The 21,925-nt window shown below is 38.7% G+C and overlaps 1 protein-coding gene across 1 annotated transcript in view; it reads left to right on the plus strand.

Annotated features, from left to right (window-relative positions):
• The window catches only part of esamb (endothelial cell adhesion molecule b), a 48,878-nt gene extending 30,379 nt beyond the window's left edge, over window positions 1-18,499 (plus strand). Inside the window, 7 exon segments of the mRNA XM_089013767.1 lie at window positions 4,941-5,086; window positions 8,061-8,262; window positions 9,908-10,063; window positions 16,422-16,544; window positions 17,052-17,181; window positions 17,999-18,113; window positions 18,116-18,499. Of these exon segments, the coding sequence (XP_088869893.1) occupies window positions 4,941-5,086; window positions 8,061-8,262; window positions 9,908-10,063; window positions 16,422-16,544; window positions 17,052-17,181; window positions 17,999-18,113; window positions 18,116-18,484 (1,241 nt within the window). The 3' untranslated portion in view covers window positions 18,485-18,499.
• Window positions 18,500-21,925: the final 3,426 nt, after the last annotated feature.

A 21,925-nucleotide genomic window follows, 5' to 3' on the forward strand; every position in this document is an offset into this window, starting at 1 on the left:
AACACCAATAAAAATGACTTAGTGCCCAAAATCTGCAAAAAATTGAGCTGCGAATTGGGCATTTTCAGAAAGTCCCGCCCCCAGTTTGTGACGTCACGCCAAGACGTCTTGCATTGCTGGAGAATCAAAACAATGGCTTCAGATTCGGAGACTATGCTTTCTTGTTACACATCCAGTTATGAAAATGATTCAAATAGTTCTGAAGAGGAAAGCATACATGTTTGCAATCGATTAAAGAATTTATTCCGTACCATTTTGAGGCAACATTGAGAGGAAATGTCTCACCAAAAAAGAGGCACAAAATGGCGACCTCCTGGGGCCACCACCTTTTCCACAGGCTGGTAAATTCCTTATATGGAGCTTGGACGCCCTCTTCTGGCGGCTTTTGGGTGCAACACGAGGTCCCCAGACCAAACAAGTACAGCAAAATACATTTACGTGATGGAAAGACCGCTACAATGCGTCTTTTTTTTTCGGTCAGGGGCGTTCCTTTAGTGACGTCACGTACGGACTCGTCACCAACTCAATAACAAGACTTCCTGAATATTCAGCGCGAGTCTTAAAACGTAAAATATAGCTATATGCGGTGGAATCTTTTTAAAATACGCCTAGTAGAAGTCATTTGAAGCCATTTTACAAATTATGGACACAACTTGTCCGAAGGTGTCGGTTGTCCTTTTACTCACAATTGACTTAAAAAAGAAGAATCTACTTATCAGACATTAAGCATAACTTCTCCCCTTTGGGCAAAGTGGAATTTTTTTTTAACGTTTTTTGATGGAGCCATCGTTGAATCATATGCGAATGGCGTTTATTGGCAGATTCCTCTTGAGCTTTAATTCTTCTCATCCCAGATGGAGACGGCCATGGATTAAGTGAAGATTTTCCTCCTTTTCATAAACAATTGAATGACACACTAAACCTGCTCAATGAAGCAGACAACAGAGTATTATCCCTCCCCCCCCTTCATCATCATCATCATCATCATCTCACCATCAGTCTTCTGACCACCTGATCATCCGCTCTGATTGGTGCTCTGTCTGCACATTGTTGATTAATCAAGATGAAATATTGCATCACACCAAGCCCCAGATTCCAGACACCCTCATTCCAAAAACCTTTCCGAGACCCTTTTTTTTTTAATTAATTTTGTTGTTGTTACATAATGTTACAGCAGATCTAAGGTGGTTCTGTTATGATAAGGATATTTTACTGCATTTTCCCATGTTTGAGACAGATCCACTCTCCAACCAGTCGCGTGTGTGCTCCTTCCTCAACTGTTACAGTTCATCTGTTAGCCCTAGCTTGCGCTGTAGATGGAATTGGACCGCGAACTGGATTTGTGGAAGCGGAGTGGGCAAGTTAAAGAAATAAACACATGTAAGAGATGTTTAAAAAAAATCTTATGAATACAGAAGTTGTGCCACATTAGGAATAAAAAAATGAAAATGGCCTGGAGGATTGATGGCAGTGAAAGATGTGAATTTTGCTATCTAGCTAGCTAGCTACAGTGTTTAGTAACCACTTATTGTGCAATTTCTTGGTGAATTGGTCACCCAATTTGATCTTTTTTTTTTCAGGCCCCAGATTCCAATCGCCCTCATTCCAACAACCTTTTCGAGACCTTTTTTTAAAATTAATTTTATTGTTGTTACATAATGTTACAGCTGATCTGAGGTGGTTCATTTGTTAGCCCTAGCTTGCACTGTAGATGGAATTGGACTGCTAACTGGATTTGTGGAAGCGGAGTGGTAAAGTTAAAGAAATAAACACATGTAAGAGATGTTTAAAAAAAATCTTATGAATACTGAAGTTGCGCCACATTAGGAATAAAAGAATGAAAATGGCCTGGAGGATTGATGGCAGTGAAAGATGTGAATTTTGCTATCTAGCTAGCTAGCTACAGTGTTTAGTAACCACTTATTGTGCAATTTCTTGGTGAATTGGTCACCCAATTTGATCTTTTTTTTTCAGGCACCCTGATTCCAAAAACCTTTCAGAGACCCTTTTTTTAAAAATTAATTTTATTGTTACACAATGTACACAGCAAATCTAATGTGGTTTATTGGTTAGCCCTAGCTTGTGCTGTCGATGGAATTGGACCGCTTACTGGATTTGTGGAAGCGAAGGGGGCAAGTTAAAGAAATAAACACATGCAACAGAAGGTAAAAAAACATCTTGTGAATACCAAAGCTACGGAATATTAGGAATGAAAGTAAAAAATGGAGGGTTGATGGATGTGAAAGATGTGAATCTAACTATCAAGCTAGCCAGCTAGCTAGCTACAGGGTATAGTAGCCACTTATTGTGTTGGTGCTAGCATGGATAATGTCCGAACAAATCTGCAATGTCTCAATTAATTGGTCATGTGATAATTTGTTTATCATATTCATGTTATTTTTTTTAATACAGAATTCACAATTTTGCAATTCCCTCAAATTAATACATTTTAAATCTTAGATTAACAAATATTATAATTTTATGACTATGTAATCGGCTTTCGGTCAAATTTTGTTAGCCATCCTCATCTAATCCTCTGTAATTATGACGAAATAGATGGGAAAACGGCAATGGTGTTTTCATATCAAGCTAAATAATTAGCTCTTGTTAATTTTTGGTGAGTATGATAATTTGTGTATGTGAACGTTACATTCTATTCATGTCCGGATGAGCTGTTTTCCCTCACGTGAGGTGAGAGGATTGAGCTCAGGATTGTTCAAGGATTAGTCAACAGGATTTGGCAGATTGAGAAATTAAGGAATAGCAGCGCCACTGAGGCGGAGGTCATTTTGTCCTCAGGAGCCACAAGAAGAAAAAAAAAAAAAAAAGAGACTGAGCAAGTAAACTTTTTCAGGTCAAAAAAACAACGTGTCCAAATATTCGCATTGCCACTCAGCCCAACCCAGCCAGTTCCAATCTCCTAATTCCTCTACCCTGCACATGCACACCAGAATGACAAAGACATTCCCGGCTGAACAGATGTGGATGTTCCAGCTGTTTTTCCGACTCTGGATCACAGGGCTGTCATACTCTTGATTGACCATTTTCTCTGAGCGCTAACCTCGTCAAAGTATTCCCGAGGACTTTATTTCATTGGTTTATTTATTTATTTTCATTTTTTTCACCTCCTCTCAGTTGCCTTTTCTCCCCCATATTATTCCAAACTGGAGACGCACTCCGACTCCGATTGCTGGGATCAGCTGATCCAGCTACAGCTGTCTGGTTCTGGTGACTGGGCGCCTTGTGAGTTTCTGTCTATTTGTCTGTCCAGATTTAAATAGAAAATGAAGTAGCAGGGACAGTAATGGTTTAATTGACGTTTTCTGAACTGTAAATTTAATTCGAATTGCAATTAAAATATTATTTTTCACGCATTTTAGTATAACTGACCGTTAGTAGGTTTTTGATGCATCTTCTGATTTTTGACAGTCAAATTTAAATCATCCCTTTTTCGGCAGATTCGTTTAAATAAGTAATTAGTAAATACTACTTCAATAACAAATAAGTAAATAAATACAAAAATAAGTAAATACAAAAATACATAAATAGGTAAATACGTAACTACATAAATACATAAATAAATAAATACATAAATAAATAAATGGGTAAATAAATGGGTCAGCGGGTAAATAGGTAAATTGGTAAATGGGTAGATAAATAAATAAATACATAAATAAATGGGTAAATAAAAAAATAAAACTAATAAATAAATACATGGGCATTTTGGTCACATAATTTTTCCAACAATAAATGAATGAATGAATTATAGGCAATACATGGCATTTTGGTCACATAATTCTTCCAACAATAAATGAATGAATGAATGAATGAATGAATGAATTATAGGCATTTGAACATTTGACCATTTTACGGTTCTTTAATACTTAAATTATTCACTGCCAGACGATGTGCAAAAATGTGTCCACTCCAGTGCCAGGGTTATTGTCATTTTGATTCAAATTGCAGGACCCACAGAACATTGAGTTTTAAGACTCCATAAACATTCAATGCAGCGTAGGTCAGTTGGTCTAAAGTCAGCATTATTTTGCAATTCTTCTTTATATATTTAAAGCTATCAATAACCTTGCCCCCCCCCCCCATACCTATCTGACCTTCAAATTTCTATTCGCTCTCGTTCCCTCAGATCATCTTCCTCCATCCACCTTTGTGTGCCCCCTGCCCGTCTCAGCAGGATGGGGGACAGAGCTTTCAGCCGATCTGCCCCCCCTTCCTCCCAACATTCGTAACATTGATTCTCTTCCCACCTTCAAATCCCATCTCAAAACCCACCTATTTAAAATTGCATTTTCTGTGTCGCTTTATCTCTTGTTTCTATTTATAATTGTATTTTATTTCTTATTTTGTATATGCTTGTCTGTGACTGTAAAGTGTCCTTGAGAGCTTTGAAAGGCGCTTAAAAAAATTTATTATTATTATTCTTATTATTATTATTGTTGTTGTTATTATTAGTATTATTATTGTTGTTTTTGTTGTTGTTGTTTGTTGTTGTTGTTATTATTATTTTGCGCTCAGTTCAGCATCCAAGCAGACCAATCCCTATTCTTGTTAATCTAGACCAGGGGTGTCAAAGTCATTTTTTGCCGCAGGCCACATTGTAGTTATGGTTTCCTCTCGAGGGTCGTTATGAATTTGGGGAAGCCATTAGAATGTTTAAATCCCTTCAAATATTACATATTGAGCACACAGCAAATTAATGAATACTCGTTTTCAAATCTGAAGTCAAGAATAATGACTTTTATTGTGGTTGACATCCGAAAATATGAAATTTTGGCTTAGATTTTAGCAATCATCATGGAATTTAACAAGTTTGATTTGCTTTCGCTGGCCGAAAAAAATGATGTGGCGGGCCGGATTTGGCCCGCGGGCCTTGACTTTGACACCTGTGATCTAGACAATCCACCTTTGTGTCTTGGTTCCAGGTGACAGCCAAAAAGTGGAAATCCCACGAGAGGAAATGGAGGTGGTCAAGGGCCAGATGGTGGTGCTGCAAGCTTGGTACAGCCCCAGCTCGGATATTTCCAAAAACACGGTCATTTGGCACTTCACCGGGAACGAGTCCAAGCAGGTGAGACGAAAGCTGAAAAAAAACTACAAAACTACAAAAAATGTCAGTCATTTGTCAACGATACTCCTTCTGACGTTCACCATGCAACATCCTCCACTTGCTTGATAATCATGATCATCTTTATAACTACAGTATTAGGTTAAATGAGCCTTTTTTTGTCTTGCAGTGCATACCTGTCAACTTGCGAGGCACTGTGACCTTTCTAACAGCTCAATTTTTCCTTACCTACTGAGAAAAGAACCATACGCAATTTTACAAACAAAATTTCACACGTAAACATTAATATTTTACCAACTTATAACATACAGTAAAGTCTCGTTATATCGATATTCAAGGGAGTCCGAAAAAATATCGATATAACCGGGACTAGCGATATATCCGACCCTGTTTGCATGTAATTTTCTCCGTGCGTGCATAGAAATAGTATCGATATAACCGGGACTATCGATATATCCGATATCGATATAACGAGACTTTACTGTATTTCAAAGTCCAAGTCAGCTTTCTTGTCAAATATGCTAATATGCATGACATACAGCACAGATGAAATTACTATCCTGTCGGACCCAGCGTGAAAAGGCAGGAATCGTTGTAAAACACGCTCAGTAGAAGTCATTTGAAGTGATTTTACAAATTATGGACACAACTTGTCCGGAGGCGTCGGTTGTCCTTTAATTATTGATAGAAATATTTACATTTAGCTTGTAGTAGACATGCACATTCCATCATGACGTCCCTGATCCACTGCTGAAAAGGATGAGTTGATCCTCTCCTCTTTCATCTAGAACTGCTTCATATCACAAAGATGGGGGACCGAGCTTTCAGCAGATCTGCCCCCCCCCCTTCCTCCCAACATTCGTAACATTGATTCTCTTCCCACCTTCAAATCCCATCTCAAAACCCACCTATTTAAAATGGCATTTTCTGTGTAGCTTTATCTCTTGTTTCTATTTATAATTGTATTTTATTTCTTATCTTACGTATGCTTGTCTGTGACTATAAATTATGGAACAGTTTGTTCTGAAAACTTCGTGTTGATGGCGAAATTAGAAGGAAAACACATAAATAATGCGATGGTGAATCGTTGTGTGTTCCACCGAGACTACTATTTGATACTAGTTGACACAAATTCCCAGCAGACAAATCAGCCCATTTCCAACGGAGCTTGGGCGCCATCTTGTGCATTTTCTGGGACGCTACATTGGAGTCCCGATTGATGCTTTCCTCTTCAGAACTATTTGAATCATGTTCATAACTGGATGAGTAACAAGAAAGCGTCTTCTCCGAATCTGAAGCCATTGTTTTGATTCCAAAGCAAGGCAAGACGTCCTGGTGTGACATCACGAACAAGGGGGCGGGACCTTCTGAAACTGAATCGTTCTGATGTCATTTTGAAATGTAAAAATACAGTAAAGTCTCGTTATATCGGATATATCGATAGTCCCGGTTATATCGATACTATTTCTATGCACGCACGGAGAAAATTACATGCAAACAGGGTCGGATATATCGATAGTCCCGGTTATATCGATATTTTTTCGGACTCCCTTGAATATCGATATAACGAGACTTTACTGTATCAGCTTGCGTGTTTTGGGTATTGTGGATGCTATAAAACATTTTTCTGATGTCAGTTAGGAAACAAAAAAAATGGTGTCGGTTGTCCTTTAAGCACTTTTTGTATATATAGCATCATTGTAAAGACCTTTCAAGTTTTATCAGAATCTATCAGCAAGCACATTTTTATTCCCATTCAGTGCTCTAAAGCAAAGTGAGAGGACATTTCGCACATCATGAACCAAAAGGCCATTTTAGGTTATGTCATGTCATGGAGTTGCTCTTCTGAGATGTCACGTCTAATTCATTCGTAGTGCAAGTGAACCTAATGACATATAGATCTGCTCTGTAAATGTTATATGACACTGTGTGTGCGTGTGTATGTGCATATGTGTATGCGTGCGTCTTGGCATGATTAATATAATCTAAACAGTTTCAGTGTCTGATGCCCGGCGGCTTATCTCGCAGGGAAAATCAGAAAAGTCGCCGCTTGCCATCTGCACATATCGGGATTATCTTTATGATGGACGTCCATTTCTGTTTATATGATTAATCTGCCCAAAGCAAACACGTATGCCGCGCAGCCAATGCAATTAAAATGTATGATATGCAAAATTCAACTCTTATCATTTGACTAATTAGACTCTGTTATGATTGGTCCCTGCTCTTAGGTTCGGGGGAGCAGAGGACTACTCCCTGCGGCTACACTGATTACTTCTATTGTCCTGACTGATTACTGCCCCATGTGCTCTGCTCTGGTATCAGCATAACTAAGCCTATGAAGTCGGTTGTAGGAATGATCGAAATTGAACCTCACCCCACCATGGCGATTTAGTGAAAGGTTTTGCTGTTTTATTAAAAATGGCTACTTTTACTCCCCTTTCAAAGCATCTATTTTCTTTCGCTAAGATATTAACCTCATTGTCGTCAAATGAGTGGTTGCTAGCTTTTAGGTGCATATGTACTGCAGATTGAGGCCCACGAGTACTATCCCTGCGATGTTGATAAAGTCTTTTTTGGAGAATTTGTTTAGTCTCCCCAATGTATTGCTCTTTACAAAGGATAGAAAAATAAGATATTCTAAGCATAGTAAATTAAAAATGTCAACTTTATACTATAAATGTGCAAAACTGTTGCATAAAAAAACTGTACAAAGTGCAAGTATCAAGAAAGGCATATTGATATATGGAGCTGTATTGCAGCCACCTGGTCCCGGTTTTGATCAACTTCATCTCTTCAGACTGCACAAACCAAATCTTAAAATCTAACTTGCTGAGTCAAAATAAACTATTTTAACCACTTTTCATCCGTTGACTGTTTACGCGAGTCATATCCTTTGAAAATAACACAACTCTTACTTGATTCAAAATTTTCTTTACTCCACCCACCGTTGCTAATTCCCAAATATCCGTGAAAGGTGATCAACTTCAGCTCGGGGGAGGTGGGTCACGGCCAGAATGACTTCAGCAAGCGGGCGGGCTTCAGCGCTGCCATGCCTTCCGCCAATCTCTCCATCTTCATCAACAACACGCAGGAGTCGGACTCGGGCCGCTACGTGTGCGACGTCATCATACCTGGAGGCACTGGCATTTCTGGACAGATGCGCCTTAATGTCAAAGGTAACGCACCCCATAGCATCACCACACAAAGGTTATGTTTGATCAGAAATTCCACACCATGACTTGCACAAACAGAAAATAAAGGCTTCCTTCAAATAGTTGTCATATAAACCTATATATATATATATATATATATATATATATATATATATATATACACAGTAAAGTCTCGTTATATCGATATCGGATATATCGATAGTCCCGGTTATATCGATATTTTTTCGGACTCCCTTGAATATCGATATAACGAGACTTTACTATATATATATATATATATATATATATATATATATATATATATATATATATATATATATATATATATATATATATATATATATATAGTGAGACCTCAACTTACGAACTTAATTGGTTCCCAGAAAGAGTGTGTAAGGTGAAAAGTGTGTATCTCAAAAAAACAAATTCCCATAGGAAACCATTAAAATGGGAATAATCCGTTCCCGGGTTTCCATAAAATATAGCTTTTAACTAAATAGGCCTTAAAACTACACACAACATACCTTATTCTATGTATAATAAATGTGCTATTGTATTGTAATAAAAGAAATACACTGGATTGTATCATAAAGTCACAAAGAGATCATTACATGAGGACTGTAATTAAAGAAATAAACTGTGCTGTAAAAGAAAGTTTTTTTTTTTTCAACTTCTTCGATTGCCGGAGACCGTCACTTTGAGAGCACGGAAACACTTTTTGCAACAGACGCATCTTTGATTGCTTCTCTATTCCGGAGAATGGGAGCAATGATTGATTTAGCATAGCCACTAAATCACACAAACGCACACCTTGTTCCTTTTTTCAATTATCTCCTTCTTCTCAGCGACGGTGCTTTTATTTTGTGTCTTCTTGGGCTGAACACGCGCCTGTGGTGTTTTTTTTTTTCGGTCCCATCATAGTAAAATTATCAGCAAAAAGCCTGCTGGAGCGCTGTTCGGTCGTGTGCTTCCGCCGAAGATCACTCCGCCAGCCGTGGTGGGTGTGTATTATGAAAATAGTGCGTATTATAAGGTTTAATTTTCATAAATTAGAGGTTCTTAAGACGAAAAGTTTGTAAGGTAAGGTGTTTGTAAATTGTGGTCTCACTGTGTGTATATATATATATATATATATCAGAATATCTTTATGCCAATATAGGACACACAAGGAATTTATTTATATATATATATATATATATATATATATATATATATATATATATATATATATATATATATATATATAAGCTGGTTCCCTTGCTTCAAATATATCATTGCATTGATTGATGGATCGTTTGTGGTACAAATATCTGTATCTAATGTTCCTAACATGTAAATCTGAACAATTACAATATTGAGACATGATAACACAATTGTGGCAATTATACCAAAATTGCTGTTATCATTACATCCTTAATCGACACCTTCTCTCTCTGTAGTTTAGTGTATCTTTGATTGATGCAAATATAATAAGAAGAATACATTTCATTTATAAGTGCCTTTCAAAACACATAAACATGAACTGCAAAGGAACACAGGACTAAGCACAAATGGGATTTAAATGAGAAAAAAAATAACATTGAATGACATATTTGAAGCATCTGTTGTATCCTTCAGTAGCTTACATGCTAACATCTTGTCTTTCAAGTCCCGCCATCCCCTCCGGTATGCACCATGACGGGCGAGCCCGTCGTCAACGGCAACGTGACTCTGAGCTGCAAGTCAGCTCACGGAAAGCCCATCCCTCAATACAAGTGGACCAAGACCGCCCCCATGCAGGAGGTATTCTTCTCGCCAATGCAGAGTGAGTACTTTTCAAATATCAACTAAGAATGAAATCGTCAGTGTTTGGACAAAAGTCCCGTGTCCCTCAAGGGGTTAAGTCAATACTTTTGTCCAACATAGTGCAACTTGAGTGACGACTTGCGCATGAATTTTACTTTCCCTTAAAAGGGACCAATTTGACCACGATTCAATATCTCCGTCGCGGTCCTCAGTGTACAAACAAACTAGTCACATGATTCCAAATAGCTGCACAGTGATTGGCCGGTCAACAGTTAGGCGAAGATCTACAGAGGAAACGATCACAGTGGAAGACTGTCATGGGTGACAATCAGTCTTTTTGAAGAGAATCATAGGTGTAACGGATGTGCTAGACGGTGGCTTGTAATATGGGCCTTCAGTAGTGCTACTTCTGAATCCATCAGCTGCGAGTGTGGTGTGATATGACTACACATCCACTAGAGGGTGGTGTTGGCCAGGAAATAACTTGACTGTGGATTCATGATAACCTCATAAAAGTGCCTTATTATCTGCTATTTTTGCTAGCTTCGGAGTTTTCCAACCTTTTGAATGATGTCCATCTATTCTTGAAAAGTCTGTCTTGAAAATGTTTTTACAGTATATCTGCAACAAAATTAATTTCTTCTCCTCCTTCAGCCATTGTGGGTTGACAAAACCGCTATTAAATCAACACAAAATTGTATTTGCTTATTCCGCTCGCAACAGATGCAATGTGCTAGCTCTGGCCAGTATGCACTTATCACTAGCGGCTCGTGATACTATGATTGTCTTGTGACTAGCCAATCATTGTTTCCTAAAACTCGTTTTTAGTGCCTTTGAGCAGGCCTTTTGTTGCCAACACAAAATCTGATTGGTTTCATCGACAATTATTTTATGCTCCAGGGCCTTCAGGACTGATTGTGAAGGGATAGATTTCTGACCCTGGTAACAAATTATGGCAGAAATGTGATTGGTTAAAAGCTTAAATACGAAGATGCATCTGAAAGCAGCACAACAGGGAAAATGCAATGAAAGGAATCATGGACAAAATATAATTCTTATTAGTCTGTGATTCAGATATTTCTAGGCCAGCAGAGAAGGCCTTTCAGTCCCTGATGGCCCATCACTGAATATGAGCATCGAAACTGATGATGATTGCGAAATAAGCATATGGATGTTATGTTCATGTGTCATCGAGCTAGGAGGCAAACAACCAAAAAAGATTCCCATCAAAATTTCAGGTTTATTTTCCAGAAAATGACAAAATGAATTGTTTATGTACACTTCAAAATGTCACGGCGGGTTTGTCGGTAAATTTGAAGTGAAAAGTGTTATATAACATTCAGTGTGTATGAAAGCCACACACTCTGAGAGGATTAAACAAATGGATATGGTAATTAGAGAGCTTTAGGCTTGTTTGTTGGCTAACGTCATCGACTTCCCTTTTTTTTTATTTACGAATTTGGCTCGTGGGTATTTACTAAAACTTACAATAACAAAAATACGCAGCAAAAAATATTGACCCTAAAATTAAAGTGGTGGTGTTTATTGACTATGTTTTATTTTATTTTATTTTTTACACTTGCACTCACAGTAGGCATTGAGCACTGAGTGAAAGTGTAATGAATACATTTGCCCCCCATATTGGAAAGTGACTGAGATTCTTATATTGCATTTCGCAAACTTAATTTTGTCATTGACATGATGTTTTAAAAAAATTGGTTATGAACAGGACTTTAATGTTTCAATGAATCAAATGGACAGTTTAATCAAATGAAATTATTATTTCTTTTTAAACACTCAGAAATCACAAAATAAGGCCAAGAAAATGACATAAAAAAACATTTTCCGCCCTAAAAGCTCAGCATATACTCTAGGCGTATTGTTAAAAAAATCTATATATTTTTCTGACTGTAATTATATCCATTTTTTTTGTGTTAAGCCTTAAAGGACAACCGACACCATTTTTTTGTTTCCTAACTGACATCAGAAAAACGTTTTATAGCATCTAAAATACCCAAAACACGCACTGATATTTTTAGTCAAATGCAAAACACCAATAAAAATGACTTAAAGTGTCCCAAAACTACTTCTTCCCCCTCCTCCCCTCCACCTCATTTGCATCACACAGTGCCATTTTGGCTCATTTTTGTCTTGTTCTTTCTGCCTTTTTTTCCCTTCCATCATAACTCACACACACACACACACACACACACACACACACACACACACACACACACACACACACACACACACACACACACACACACACACACACACACACACACACACACACACACACACACACACACACACACACATACTCAAGAATGGAGGCCATGCCCTCAGCCCATACTGGTCCTGGGGTTTATGGGTAAGGGTTTCACTTCATTCCTCCTTTCATCCCAAATCTGATATTTCTATTAAAGTTTTAAAGGAGAAAAAAAAAAAAACAATAAACAATAGTCAGATGATTTTATTTAATCAATGATCAACAATAACGGTGGATATTTAACTCATTCGCTGCCATTCCCAAATGTATTTGAGTCTTGAAAAGCATGCCGTGGATGGAGCGCCACTGTTATCTAGCTGGATAGCTTTCTATCTATTTGAGTTACTTCCGGGTTGAGTGAACGCAAGCGCGTGTGGCTGCCGCTTCTCACCCGCAGAAAAAAAACACCCGCAGAAATGAAATGGATTATTATTATTATTCCCGAATTTGTTCGTTTTTTTTTTTTTTTTTCATGCTTGGGTTCCGATAAAGCGCTGGCCATGGCCTCTGGTAATGTTTTTTTTCTTTTATAATAATAATCATAATACATTTCCTTTATAATCGCCTTTCAAAACTCTCAAGGTCACTTTACAGTCATAGGATACGTTTTTCTGTGGGTGAGCAGCGGCAGCCACACGCGCCAGCATTTACTCAACCAGGAATTAACTCAAATAGATGGAAAGCTAGCTAGCTAGCTAATAGATACCCAACAGCTAGCTGGCTAGATAGTTAGCTAGCCAGCTAATAGATAGCAAATCGATTCCACAAGGGGCATTTCCATTTTTTCCATGTTAGCGCTTTTGTTCCAGCTTAAGCTGTTAAAGCGCTATATATTTTTTGGGGGGGAGGGTCTGTTTCAAGCCATGTTTTGCCCTCCCATGAGGGGGCAGCATTTACCTGTTATTGTACAGCCGCCCCCACCTTCAATGCAGATAACTCTATAACCACATAAGCTCAAAATAAACTGATAAAGCGCTGGTCAGACCTCTAGCAATGGTTTCCCCTCCCACAAGGTGGCAGCTTTTACCTTCTGTACAGCCGCCCCCAATTCAAGCTCAGATAACTCCAGACCCATATAATTTAGGAATTAACTATTTTTTTCTGATAAAATGAGATAATCTAATGTTTCTTACACTACATTGAATGTTTATATAGTCCTAAAACTCAATATCCTGCAACTTCAGTGAAAATGACAAAAACCCTGGCACTGGAGTGGACATATTTTTGCACGTTGTCTGGCAATGAATGAGTTGACATGGCTGATTTGCCACCAGTATCTTTGATTTTCTCCTTTAAATCTTTCCCTGTATTCACTTATGTGTCTCGTGTTAGGTTGTCATTGGGACGGAATCACCGCTCTGTATTAAATATGAAATATAGCGTTAGCTTGTGACCCTGAATACTAGACAGTTGATATCTTACTAGACTGGGTTGGTGTTTAGCCACCAAAGTGTTGGATGTAAATTTGTGTATGTGTGAGAGGACCAAAGCATCCTTTACAGCAGTGGATCAGGGACGTCATGGTGGATGACGTATCTTTTCAAATGATCTACATACGTTACACATCTGAAAAAAAAATATATATATATATATATATATATATATATATATATATATATATATATATATATATATATATATATATATATATATATATATATATATATTTATATATACTGCATTGTATTTTGGACAGTCACCCTCATTTCAAGCTCATATAACTCCAGACCCATATAATTTAGAAATTAACTGTTTTTCTCTGATGAAAGAAGAGAGTCTAAGGTTTCTTACGCAGCATTGAATGTTTATGTCGTCCTAAAAGTAAAAAATCTGTGGGTCCTGGAATTTGAGTGACAATGACAAAAACCCTGGCACTGGATTGGACAATTTTTTTGCACATTGTCCGGCAGTGAATGAGTTAAGAATCAAAATATACAAAATATAATTAACATCAGTCTGTGATTCAGATATTTTTAGGCCGGCAGAGAAGGCCTTGCAGGCCCTTACGGTCCATATTGTGCTACCGCTACTTGTTAACGCATTTTAAGACAAAATGTAGTTATGATTGTCAACACGTTCCAATAGCTAAAGCAACGCTACGGTTGATACGCGTCACTCATTTGTCGTGTAAACCAGCGACATTTGTTCATTTACAATCCCGCAAAGCATGTTTTTACAAAATACAACATGCCTCAATGTGTTATCTGGAAATTGAATCGCAGACAGATTTGCCCTGAGCTGTTTATTTATTTATTTTTTTTATTTTAATGGCACTGTTTTAAAGGCAGCTGCTGCAACAAGCGACAGATTTTATTGAATGGTAATACGGCGACGGACACACGCTCTCCATCGTGATGTCGCGACCTTTTTGTGTGCGAAAATATGAGAAGAAAATCTGGCGAGCGAATATGCGCGCATGCGATGGAGAGCGGCGCGTGTGTGTTTTTGTTTGCATGCTGCCACGCTGACTGTTGGAAATGTACCAGCAAAGGATTAAATTATGGATTAATGACAGGAAAAAAAACGGTAACTAATGAGTCAACATCAGTGTTACAATGCTTGTGTCATGACATCAGCGGGAGTACAGATGCTCCCCTACTTATGAACATTCGAGTTATGAACAACGGTACATACAAACATTTTTAGTCATAATAATAATAATACATTTCATTTATAAGCGCCTTTCAAATCTCTCAAGGTCACTTTACAGTCACACGATAGGTTTTTCTGTGGGTGAGCAGCGGCAGCCACACGCGCCAGCGTTCACTCACCCGGAAGTATACAAAAAAAACTCAATAACAAATAATATGACAACACAAAGACACCGAGAGTCATTCATTCTTCGGCACTTGCCGTACCCTGTTTGCGACATGGAGCAGTTCTAGATGAAAGAGGAGAGGACCAAAGCATCATTTTCAGCAGTGGATCAGGGACGTCATTATGGATGACGGTATCCTTTCAAATAATCTACATACGTTACACATCTGAAAACCACAACAAAATGGCAGATTTATTATGCGAGGTTGTGTAGTATTCTCTTCAGTTGTACATATCTTTATAGAGCATATATGTTTTTAAATGTTTATTTTTCAGTACAAATCAATACAGGTTACCTATACAAGCCTGAAACATATTTATATAAATCTTAAACATACTTATATAAGCTTTAAACATACATTCCATACAAAATATAGGAGTGAAGCAACTTACGAACAAATTCACCTTACGAACGACCGTTTGGAACGTATCTCGTTTGTAAATTGGGGAGCGTCTGTATTATCGCCACTGGTTAGCACTCCAAATTTGCACTACAGAGTTTGCAGGGATGCTCCCCTACTTATGAATATTCAAGTTACGAACAACAGTACAGACTAACATTTTTGTAGTTACATATGTAGTATTCTTTTCAGTTGTACATGCACATATCTTTATAGAGCATGTATGTTATTAAATGTTTATTTTTCATTACAAATCAATACAGGTTACTTATACAAGCCTTAAACATATTTATATGAGCCTTAAACATACATTCCATACAAAATATAGGAGTGAAGCAACTTAACGAACAAATTCACCTTACGAACGACCGTTTGGAACGTATCTCGTTTGTAAATTGGGGAGCGTCTGTAGTATCTCCACTGGTTAGTACGCTGACTTCACAGTACAGATGTTGCAGGATGTTCCAGCTCTGGAATTTTCGGAATTTTGTTCAGGTTTTGGTCTTTGTTGGAGGAGGGTTGCTGATAAAGCGCTGGTCAGACCTCTTGGCAATGTATTTTCCTTTCCATGAGGGGCCAACATTTACTTTTTGTACAGCTGCCCCCATTTCAAGCTCCTATAACTCCAGACCCATATAACTTAGGAATTAACTTTTTTTTCTGATGAAAGAAGAGAGTCTAAGGTTTCTTACGTAGTCCTAAAACTCAATATTCTGTGGGTTCTGGAATTTGAGTGACAATGACAAAAACCCTGGCACTGGAGTGAACACATTTTTGCACATCGTCTGGCAGTGAATGAGTGAAGTACAAACATGTAGTATGACCTCAAGCTGTTGTGTCTGTAATGAAAAAGCGATGGTGATGGTGACAACGTGTGTGTTGGTGTGCAGACGAAAGACAAGGCACCCTGCGGCTGAGCAACCTGACCAAAAGCATGTCGGGGAAGTACATCTGCCGAGCCAGCAACACAGCAGGCTCCGACAGCTGCTCCATTAACCTGGAAGTTATCACCTGTGTGTACACACACACACACACACATTCCTGTTTCAATGGTTTTGTGAGGTCCGGATAACTCCAGATAAGGAGTGAGGACCACCATGGATGATAAGTTTAGAGAAGAACTAGTGTTCCATTTGGATAGGAGTGGGGTTTCTGAATCACCCCTGTAGTGAATTTGGTTAAAATATCGTTTTACTTTTTGTGGTATGAACATAACCACACACTGTGAGTAAAAAGTGTGTGTATCCAAGTGAAATGAAAACACACACCAAAAAATCATTTTGGGTGTATTTGTGAGGACCTCTCTGAAACTTTAACAGATGCATATATAGACCCTCTAGAAGCCTTTAGAATGAAAAACTTGTGAGGACCGGCCAAAAGGTCCTCACTTGTCAAAAATGTCCTCACTACGTCTGGTATAAAATGTTAGCGGTCCTCACAAGACTAGCCATACAACACACACACACACAATCCCAGTACATGTGTGTTTATACAATGTGTGTTGTGTTATTATTTTATAGCTTCCAACACAGGCATTATTGCGGCGGCCACGCTAGGCTCCATGGTGGGACTGGTTGCCATGGTGCTCTTCCTCATATTCATCCTGAGGAGGAGGCGGGACACTGAGGAGGAGACAGCCAATGAGATCAAGTAAGACATGATATGTACCGGGTTCAGGCGGAAAGTGGAAATTAGCGAATATTATGATTGACGTCCACTCCTAAAAGGGGTTTGCCAATTGAAGCCCGCAAATAGGTTGCAAAATACTTAACTCATTCACTGCCATTCACGGATTTTTGGGGAATTCAACATGTGACGTAGAGCGCGATTCACTAATTTGTTCCGGCTTGTTTATTTTTTCATGCTTGGTTGCCGATAAAGCGCTGACTATGGCCTCTGGCAATGTTTTTTTTTTTTTCTTTTCCACAAGTGGGCAGCATTTTCCTTTTTTCCATGTTAGCACTTTGTTCCAGCTTCAGTTGTTGTTTAAGCGCTATATAAACCAATATGTATATATTGCATTATATTTTGGACAGCCGTCCTGATTTCAAGCTCATATAAATCCAGACCCATTTCATTTAGGAATTAACTCTCTGATTTTCTTGATGAAAGAAGAGAGTCTAAGGTTTCTCACGCTGTATTAAAATAATAATAATAATAATAATAATAATACAGTAAAGTCTCGTTATATCGATATTCAAGGGAGTCCGAAAAAATATCGATATAACCGGGACTATCGATATATCCGACCCTGTTTGCATGTAATTTTCTCAGTGCGTGCATAGAAATAGTATCGATATAACCGGGACTATCGATATATCCGATATCGATATAACGAGACTTTACTGTAATAATAATAATAATAATAATAATAATAATAATAATAATAATACATTAAGGATAACATACGCTGATGATAAACTCACGGCCAAGGCTGAATATGTTTTTTTTTACCATCTATATAAAGGGAAGACGCTCAGGCTCCAAAGCGAGTGTCATGGGCAAAGAGCAACACGGGCTCAGACATCGTCTCCAAAAACGGCACGTTGTCATCCATCGCGACCAGCCCTCGGCCTGCGGACCACCAACACACCATCACCACCACCACCGCCAACCCGCCTACCACTACCCGTACTCGCCATCGTCCACAACCGACGCGGGCTCCGTTATCAACGCCTACCAGCTGCGCCCGGGCGAGGCCAACACCCTGCGTGGCCTACCTGGCTACAACGCGGTCGGGACGCCGTCACGGAAACACAAGCGACCCCCCGCTACCAACGGGGGGCCGCCCCAGGTGGTCGGCATGCCCCCTGTTAGAACGGAGGGGGCTCAACCTCAGACACCGCCCGCCTTCACGCCGTCCCCGCGAGCCAGCTCGTCGTCCACGTTGACCAAGGCGGACACTGTGGCCATTATGGTGCCTGCGCAAAGTCAAGCGGGCTCCTTGGTATAGCCTCTGATTGGACAGGTAGGAGGGGAATTGGGGTGGGTGTGGGGGTTCTTAACGTTTCTTCTGCCTTGTACAGTGATACCTCGGTTTACGAACGTTAAATTTATGAAAATTTTACCTTGGCATACAAACTTTTTCGTAGACAGAGCTGCCTCAATGAGTGATGTGTCGTTCGCGAACCAGCCCGTTCTTCTCACATCAAAATGGCAGCCGACTGTTTTTGTCCTCTATTCCCCGCCCCCAGTCTTCGGTTAAAGCCACGTGATTGGTCAAGAACGCAACAGTGAGGGGAGGTGGTTTAAGCATTAAAGAGACGGGCAGACGAAAGTGAAAGAGTTTCAACTTTGATAGTTCAAAGGCACAGTGTAGACTGCAAGGTTAAAATAGCCCATCAATCAGGCTCCACAAATAAACCGCACAAGCCATCTGTACATTTGATGCAAAAAGCTGTCAACCCAGCTAAACAGGACATAATTGATGAGGAACTAGATAAAATTATCGCAGAGAAAGCACCTACAAGGGTCATTCCTCAAGATGGTGAAAGAAGGTTACGTTCCTCATCAAGTTTTAATGCTGATGAAACCGGCCACTCCATTCCATCAAGCCATCAACGACCTTCACACAAAGATAAATAAAACCACTTTATTATATAGTACAGTTTATTTCTTTAATTATAATACCATAGCACCTTTATTATACATGAAATAAGGTGTATTTTGTGTAGTTTTAAGGCTTAGAAAATTAGAAAGTGGAAAATTATGTTTTATGGGGACCTAGGAACGGATTATTCTCTTGTTAATGGTTTCCTATGTGAAATTAATTTTTGGGATACACACTTTTCGCCTTACACACTCTGTCTGGGAAACTATTAATTTCGTAAGCCAAGGTATCACTGTAATTGGAATTCTCTGTGACCTCCCGCAAGGACATTCAATTTATTCATATCACTGACTCAGCACATTTTTGATTTTCACCCAAAAAAATACAGTAAAGTCTCGTTATATCGATATCGGTTATATCGATAGTACCGCTTATTACGATACTATTTCTATGAACGCAAGGAGAAAATTACATGCGCGCAGGGTCGGATATATCGATAGTCCCGGTTATATCGATATTTTTTCGGACTCCCTTGAATATCGATATAACGAGACTTTACTGTAGTTAAAGGACAACCTTCACCTCCGGATAAGTTGCGTCCATAATTTGTAAAATCACTTCAAATGACTTCTACTGAGCGCGTTTTACAAAGATGCCACCAACTATAGCAATATTTTACGTTTTAAGACACTGAATATTCAGGAAGTCTTGTTTTCAAGTTTATGATGATGCCCGAAGTGACGTTACGGAGGGAACGCCCCTGACCGAAAAAGTGACACAATGCATTTTTTCGTCTGAAAACACCATGTTGATGGCGAAATTAGAAGGGAAACTACATAAATCAGCGGATAAATCAGCCATCTTGTGCATTTTCTGGGCACTACGTTGCAGTCCAGATGGCTCAAATTGATACGGAAAGACTTCTTTAATCAATTGCAAATTTAAGCTTTCCTCTTCAGAACTATTTGAATCATATTCATAACTGGATGAGTAACAAGAAAGCATTTTCTCCGAATCTGAACTCTCTGAAGCCATTGTTTTGATTCTGGAGCAAGGCAGTTTGTGAAGGAGTATCCTGGTGTGACGTCACGAACAAGGGGGCGAGACTTTCTGAATCTGCCCAGTTCCGAGCTCATTTTGGGACATTTTTGGGACTAGTTTTGGGACATTTTAAGTCATTTTATTGGTGTTTTGCATTTGACTATAAATATCAGTTTTGGGTATTTTAAATGCTAGAAAACGTTTTTCTGATGTCAGTTAGGAAACAAAAAAAATGGTGTCAGTTGTCCTTTAACTGAACAGCAAAAAGCGTCGGTCGTGTAGTTGGCACATTCTCAATTGTTTCTCAGGCTTAATTTTTTTTTTTTTTAAACACAAAAAATGCCCCAAATTTAAAAAAAACCCAACAACACTAAATGACTATTCAGGTTTTTCTATAGAATTCAATGGTCACGTCGCATTGGATGTGTTGCCTGTGGTGATCGACGGAATGTAAGTCAAATGGAAAAAAAAAAAAGAAAATAAGTTGATGGACTTGTTTTTAGTGACAGTTACGACCCCTGGCGACACCCCATAATAAGCCATGCTTTCTGCCTGGCTGTGTCATGGAATTTCTACTACTGAACAGTTATGTAATTTCTAGTCCTACAGCTGGTGTTATTTGCAAAAGTCGAGCAGCTACGTGTAGCATTTGAAATACAGGTAACATCCGAGTTATGACCGGCGCGAGTTACGACCACCTGTACTTACGACCACGACCACCAGACCTTGTTATTTATGGATTTATTTATTTATGTATTTCTTCACATATTTATTTATTTAATTTTAAATTCCTCGCCTGGCACCGCAACGTGCAATTTTGGCCAGCCAGCATGTCACACACTTGCACAGCAATGCGTGACTACACTCAATACAGTAGTTATATACAGTGCAGAGATCGTGTCGGCAACATCTCCTGTAGTACACTGCTTTTTTTTAATTGATAATATGAAATATTAAAATGATAAAAATGACACTAAAAGTTATCAAATTTATAAATGAACTGAAAACAGTTTGGTATATAATAGTATTTAATAGAAAATGTTGCACATTGACATCGTATACTATCCTGTCGTGTAAACGTCACGTCGGCCATTTTGAATTGATTTCGACTTATGACCGTTTGACTTGCGACCGTTTTTTGTTGGAACAGAACCCGGTCGTAACTCGGATAGTACCTGTAAATTTGGATGGTTGGCAGTTGTTTTTTTAATACATATTAATTATGTTATGTTAATTTAAAAAATAAAAAAAAACATGTTACATTAGTTGTCTCTTTGAGATCTGCATTGACCAATGCTTTTTTTTATATCCCCCAAACTCTGCACAAGATTTAGCTGTATTGAGAATCAATTAATTTTACCACAACTAAACATATTTGTAACCTTTGATTGGCTTGTTTTTGTTCACAAGGATTAGCCTATTTCACTCATTTTTATTTTTATTTCAGCCAATACAAAAAGCAACATGTCCTGTGTAACCTCTCAGTCATACAGGAGTGGTCCATCGATGAAAAGGTTTTTTTCAGCCGTCATCTATACTTCTTTGAAGGTGTCGGACGTTTCGCTTATTATCCAAGAAACTTCGTCAACAAACGAAAGTCTTACTGGTAGTTTCGGCCCTATATATATATATCCCTACTGTCCAGACGTGACGGTGCCGGACTCTGCTATGATAGGTCCCTGCTCTCAGGTTGGGGGGAGCAGAGGACTACTCCCTGCAGCTCCACTGATCGCTTCTATTGTCCTGACTAACGACTGGCCCGATTGCCCAATTTGCCCTGTTAAAAAGCAACATGGTAAGTGT

Source organism: Hippocampus bargibanti, linkage group LG14 (assembly GCF_051943395.1).
Source record: "Hippocampus bargibanti isolate YZ-2025 linkage group LG14, ASM5194339v1, whole genome shotgun sequence".
Taxonomy (NCBI): Eukaryota; Metazoa; Chordata; class Actinopteri; order Syngnathiformes; family Syngnathidae; genus Hippocampus; species Hippocampus bargibanti.